At 32.3% G+C, this 6682-nt stretch overlaps 1 protein-coding gene across 3 annotated transcripts in view; it reads right to left on the reverse strand.

Annotated features, from left to right (window-relative positions):
* LOC107612825 (ABC transporter C family member 13) overlaps positions 1 to 6682 on the reverse strand; it is a 19286-nt gene that overhangs the window by 10465 nt on the left and 2139 nt on the right. For 2 of the 3 annotated variants that reach the window (XM_016314576.2, XM_016314577.2), the window contains exons 7-20: positions 6386 to 6449; positions 5800 to 6051; positions 4825 to 4894; positions 4253 to 4313; positions 3404 to 3491; positions 2859 to 2977; positions 2373 to 2470; positions 1895 to 1961; positions 1500 to 1617; positions 1232 to 1348; positions 1018 to 1098; positions 666 to 914; positions 325 to 426; positions 176 to 243 (exon numbers count right to left, since the gene is read on the reverse strand). In XM_016314576.2, coding sequence (XP_016170062.1) covers positions 176 to 243; positions 325 to 426; positions 666 to 914; positions 1018 to 1098; positions 1232 to 1348; positions 1500 to 1617; positions 1895 to 1961; positions 2373 to 2470; positions 2859 to 2977; positions 3404 to 3491; positions 4253 to 4313; positions 4825 to 4894; positions 5800 to 6051; positions 6386 to 6449 — 1554 coding nt within the window. The remainder of the gene's footprint in view (positions 1 to 175; positions 244 to 324; positions 427 to 665; positions 915 to 1017; positions 1099 to 1231; positions 1349 to 1499; positions 1618 to 1894; positions 1962 to 2372; positions 2471 to 2858; positions 2978 to 3403; positions 3492 to 4252; positions 4314 to 4824; positions 4895 to 5799; positions 6052 to 6385; positions 6450 to 6682) is intronic. The other variant, XM_016314578.2, reaches the window with a different exon arrangement.

Here is a 6682-nt window from a genome sequence, read left to right on the forward strand (position 1 = left end):
GATAGAATCAGATCCCTTAATACTAGGAGATCCAACAGAATTAGATATCTAAAGATGGAAACTATATCAAAACAGATCTAATCTGATATTCAACATTTACGTTCAAAACAAGTTTGTAAAGCTCAGGTAGATCAATATCAAGTCAAAATTATGAGAGGAAGTAAGCCAATTATACCTTACAGGATCATAGCTTTTCCCAAATAGTATGTTGTCACGTACAGTACCAGATAAAATCCAGGGGACCTGAAATTTGAGGGGAAGACATAAGAAAACTCATTTCAAGGCTAAGCACTATGTCAATAATGTCATCATCATTTCACGAACCTGTGGTACATATGCCACGGATCCATCACAATAAATATATCCATGAGCAAGTTGCGCTTCTCCAAGAACTGAATATAACAAGGAAGATTTACCAGAACCAACCTGAGCAAATGCAGTTGAAAAGTGAAATACTGAAATGGATATATTTAGAGTAGTGCTTCAGATGTTAGATGAAGTGCATACTTCTTTCCATTCCGTTGATGATACTAACATAATGTTGTGAATTGTTAATGTTGATGATACTAACATATATAAAAGATTGCAAGCAGCCTAACCAATATAATGCAGTTTTCATATGATTGGCTGAAGAAATCTTGATAAAATTCAAGTAAAAATCTAACCTCTCCAATAATAGCAACAAAGGAACCCTTGGACAGGCTTAGAGTCACATGACTCAACACCATATTTAATGGTGGTTCATCACTGCTTGACCAGGTACAAGATACATCTTGGACAATGATAGCCAATCTTTGTGAAGAATCAGGTTGTTTACTCAAGAAAGATGATGAACTGGAACCGGTGTCTCCCACATTGGATCTATGCTCAGGACAAGAAAGAAATCTACTCAACCTTCTAGAGGATATAAAGGCCTACAATTAAGTTAAGAGAATCCTTTCATTGGTGTCATCAATTAGTGTGTACAATATAAGCTAATTTTGTAGGTAAAATCTTCACTGAATAAAGGATACTCACATCAATCAATCCATTAATCACCCATGGAAATGAATTCAATGGCGATATCAGTGTGTTAAACAAAGCAAGACAAGTGAAAACCTACAATTAGGGTTTTCCAACCAATTCAAAATTCTTGATGATGAAAAAAAAATAATTGAATGCAAAACTAAAAAGAAGAAAAACAAAAAACTTGTCTGCAAGTAAGATTAGGTAAAAAAAAAATTGAAAATACCATTGCGGCATCAAGTTGATTTCCCATCAGTGTGAAGAGTCCAAATGTGAAAATAGAAAAGAGTGTTGGTGTGGTAGCCCAAAAGAATACACACCATGCATCCAAGTACTTCCGAGTCTAAAAAAACATGGATAAAACACGAGGATCAAAATTAAATAAGACAGTAATCAATTAAATTATGCCGTTGTTGAACACTAGCTCAGTGGGTTTCAATGAAAATTTTCCAGTTTCACTTCTAAAGATGAAAAATCAAAATTTAAAGCATTACAGCTAGGTGTTTCACTTCCAAAGATCTTGTCTCCATCAACCAACTAGAAAAAATAAGTTCCCATCCATACATCTTCAAAGTGCGAATATAGGTCAAAAGTTCTCCTGTTCTACGAATCCTGTAAGAACCACAATTTCAGGATTGTAAATATGCACCAACAGCTTTGAAAAATATTAACCCATTTTTGTAACATGCTACAACTGGCTAGAAAATGGAAAACTGTTGATCCTGAATGCAGAAAAACAAGAACATGGAAATCTAACAACTAAAAAGAAGCAGGGAACAACTGGAAAAATATTGCATCATGTTTGTAACAAATATGAAAAGATTACATGCCAAAACTTTTAGAAACTCCAAAGGTTCATTTAGCAATTGAAAAAGAAATCAATGGATACCTTTCATCCTTCTCCTTCATCATTTGTTCAGTGGCAATTGCAATTAATTGTGATATCCATTTATTCACTACATCAATTCAAATATCATAGTTTTCAAAATAATAAGAAAACAATAGCAGTGACAACAACGATAATTTAAATACATAAATTAAACCTTTTAAAAAAAGGAATTGAAGGTCAAGTGTACATTTCTGAAATGGAAACTGGCTTCTAGGTCTAGAACAATGTTAAATCAAAAGAAATATTAAGCAATCTTCCCTGATGGTACAGCCAAATACACATTCATTGATAACAAATTAGAACAGAGTTCCCGCTTAGGATTTAGGAAACAAACTCAGTTAGTGATAATACTTATAATAAACTATGAATTCATTCCAGCTATTGATGCTCATTGATGTAAACTAAGAATCAACTTAAAAAGATTGATGTAACATGTGTAGCTTCCCTGTTACTGAAAATTTTTTATGGGTGGTATTACCTGGTATCAGTAAAATGGTTATAGCTAATCCAGATACAAAAGCAAATTTGACTTGAGTATATAAAAGATAAAGTGCCACTCCAATTTGTAAAGGCAAGCTGAAAAAAAAAAATATTACAGTGCTTATGATCTATATAAAACTTGATTCAATAATGTATACATGATTTAACATCGATTTTAAGTTGTAAAAGATGGTTTCCCAGTCATGTATATCAAATACATCTACATAAATCCCAACATTTTTACGTACTGCTAAAATATGTTAAAGCAGTAGAAAACTAGTATCCATAAGTACTTAAGACTTGATATAAATAAACGAGGAAATTTAATTACACTTGAAAACAAACAGTATTTTCCAAAGATATAAAAGGTTAAAGAGGAATCTTCTAAAAGATGACAAGCCTGTTGAACAAAAGATATTCAATAGACGATGGAAAAGATAACTTGAAGTAAAGATTTTGCATCAAGAAATAATGAAGGGAATACCTCCATGTATCATGGAAACTATTACACAGGTTGACAGTTCTGTCAGCATCTACTGACATAAATGTCTGAATTTCTCCATTTGTGAATTTTGAACGCTCTGCTAGGTTCACATGTAGACACTTGAAACACATGAAAAATTTATATATATATTAGTACTAGAAAATCATTATCATCAGCCAAATCATAGAATGTGCAAACCAATAATAACATTAGTGTAAGAAACTGAAACTGAAAAAAGCCTTTTAGGGCCGGCTACATGAATCTAAAGACATCATTGCGGCGTGGTCATGCATTGAGATGCAACAAAATTTTACGTTGATTGTCGCAATCCTAACACAACCCTAATGGATCCAAAGACATTATTGCGTCATGATCATGCATAGGGATGCAACAAAATTTTACATGGGCTGTTGCAGGCCTAACACAACCTTCCTTGTTTTTCCGAGTTTAGGATCGGAAAAACACACACACACACATGCAAAGGGATCTAATTGAGTTTACAATCTATAATTTTGGAATTATTGAGAATGAGAAAAGCTGCATACCTTGTCATATATTAAAGTCATGATGCTGGATCGCAGCTTTAGCTTCAATTTGGCAAGATGAAAAGAATATTGTGTGTCCAAAAAGGATCTAGAACAGAACACTGTCTTATTAATTATTACTGGTAAATACAGCACAAGATCTTAATAGAGGCCATATCAATCCATTAAGATACAAAGAAATTCCTTTTGGATCATTGAGTGTGTGTGTGTCATTTGTGTTCATTCCACACAGTTGCAATAAGGCAGTTTATATTTTTTTATTTGCTGAGAAATTTTATTGCATTATAACCACCATGGTTTTCCCTTTCATTTCAGCATGCTTGGGGGGAAGCAATTTTATCCTCTGACCACTCTCCTTGAAGCTTAGCTTTTATCATTAAAACCCCTAATATTTGGCTGTAATGCAGAATCCTGTAAATGGTTTTATGTTTCAAAACACAATTTTTTGTTTCTTTTGAAAGAAATAATGAATCATTTATATTTTTCACTTCTCAGGCTTTGTTATTTTTATGCTGTTTAGTGTTTATGTACTTGTGTAGCATAATACCAAATTAATAATGGGAGAAAGATGAAGAGTTAATTAATGTATGCAGTTTTGTGCTGTTCATTTTTATTGAAAATTAGACTGATGGCCTATATATTTTAAGAATGATCCTAGTGTCTGGATAATTAAACTTCAAGTGAGTTCTAAAATAATTTATTCTCATAAAGGTGTCTCGTAATCTTTACTCCTCATTTGCGAAACATAATAGACAGCAACAAGAAGTATTCAAATAGAGAAATGCCTACAAACATATATCACAGGAAAATAAAAGAGGACACAATGAGTTATTGATAAAAGAACCTTACTTAATTATAGAGGTCAGGCCCAAGGATACTGCAAGTAAATACCCATCAGAGGTCACTGAGCCTGAATGATTTAAAGAAAAGTGGAACCAACATTTTATTATGATAGTTTGTACAAACTGACTAATGAGAAGCGAGGAAAAATGTGAACAAAAAGTACAGGATTTCCATCCTTGTTTCATTATATATAAACTAACCAATTTTAATTCTCCATGCTGCGTAAATAAAAAGGTCTTAGTTCAATTCTTTTATTCACTTCAATAAAAGTTTTATTATCAAATGATCGTACTTTTATCATTTGATGAAGAACAATAACAATAAAAATCCTAAACATAATATATATATATATGCTTCAGGAATATCATGTATTATTCCTGCTTTCTTGTTTAGATATCTGATGCTTCAGAAGTCACAAAAGGAAAGATTAAAGAAAATGTGAAGAGCAGCAGTAATTTACCAGCATGGTTTTAGGATAATATCAATATCAATATTATAAGAGAAGAGTCAAAATACATATCTATGTTAGAATTTAATGATCACAATGGATAAATACGAACTGTTCATTGTTGAAATACCTTTTTGAAGAAACTGGATTAGCTTATTGAGAAGCAATGGTCCCACAAAACCAATACAATCATTAATCACCTGGAAGAAGTAGAATATTGTGTAGTTATAGAGCATAATTATTTTAAAAAAATGGTTTTGTTTGGTTAATTTTTTACGTATCTTTGTGGAACATTTTAATATTGACATATACTTCGTTAAAGATAGCTCAAAACAAATGAGAGAAACTAAACATAATTTTCTTAAATTTTTTCCCAAATCTAATCTAATTAGTAAATATGATTAGGTTTCAGGACCATTAAAATTGACATGAATACATGATAACAAATGTCATTGTATTTAATACATTCTGTTTTGAAGCTGACATGAATCCTTGTAGCTTCCATACATTTAGAACAGATCAAGGTATCAACACTATTAAAAGGGTAGAAATAAATATCCAAAAGTGGGTGTCAATGGGATATCAAACAAATTCTAAGGGTATTAAACAAGAATTTGAGTGTTGGAGTAGGGGCCAAATTAAAGTCTAAAGGTGGTGGCGTAAGTAGTACATTTGGATGTTTAAAAAACATTTTCCATAAAGATGTCTAGATGCATGTAAAATAAGCTATACATCATGTGTCCTTGCATAAGATGAATGTATTTCCATTGGCATAGCTGGAATTGCAAGGAATAATATAATCTACTATCTATCCAGACCAATGGCCCACAAAGTCATGACCGTTGCTCTTCTATTAAATAGAATCTTTACAGAAGAGCAGACAAAACAAGTACTCTAGACAGAAACTATGGTGGCATTCAAAATTTCAGACAATTTTAAGATAGCATTCGCTAGAAGAATTAGATTACACAATTACCAGTCTAAAGAAGCTTAAACCTATTTGAGTAAATGTTGTACATAAATACTAATGCACAAGCATCAATTTTGTACAACTTAGATTTATGTCGAACATGGAAGAAAACACTGTCTGTTATCGAAAAATTACCTTTAACAAACCCAGGTAGAGATATGACCATCCATAGGCACTACAGAGTGCTCTAAACAAGGATGGCTTTGAAGCATCATTAGTCAATTGAGCTTGCCAGCAGGATGAAATTATATCATGACAAGAAGATGGAGCCATATTAGTAGGTATCTGCAGCAGATCTTCACAGTCTAATTGCTTTACCACCCCCCGGTTCATTACTGGCGCTATGAATTTGAAAGTCATCAAATCCCAAATGCTCTCATTAGTTTCCTTTAAGAGAGAATTATAAAAACAAAAGTAAATTAGTAAGATCATATGAACCTTTAAATATATGAAAATAAAATTAATAAAGCATGATCAAACAAAAAAAGTGAAATTTCATTTGAACATAACCATAAATTTAATTATCTATAAAAAAACAAAAATTTTAAAATCTTATTAATGTTCCAACTAAGTCTTAGGCAAATTGTCTAGAGCATGAAATGCATTCCACTGTCCTGCAAAGAGTGTTTGGAGGAAGTAGACACAAGTGATCCAATTATCTAGTATATTCCTCTTCACATGACACAACTCTTAAGTTAAAAGTTTTCAACTATCAACTCACAAGGTCATGATGGCCACCCTCCTCAAGGCTTGAGTCATAGGAAAGAAGTGGATCTCCCAATAAACTGAAATTATGATATTAGGTTCAGTAAAGATATATCAATGTCTTCTTGCAACAGAACTCAACTATCCTTCCTATATGAATAAATACATAGTCAATCAAATGTGTTCCCTTTGCTTGTTACCACAGTTAGATCAAATTATCTGAATAAGTGATAAGCAGAGTGATATGCAATCCAACCTATGTTCATAATGTGTGTGTGTGTAGAGAGAGAGAGAGAGAGAGAGAGAGAGAGAG

Source organism: Arachis ipaensis, chromosome B08 (genome assembly GCF_000816755.2).
Source record: "Arachis ipaensis cultivar K30076 chromosome B08, Araip1.1, whole genome shotgun sequence".
Lineage (NCBI taxonomy): Eukaryota > Viridiplantae > Streptophyta > Magnoliopsida > Fabales > Fabaceae > Arachis > Arachis ipaensis.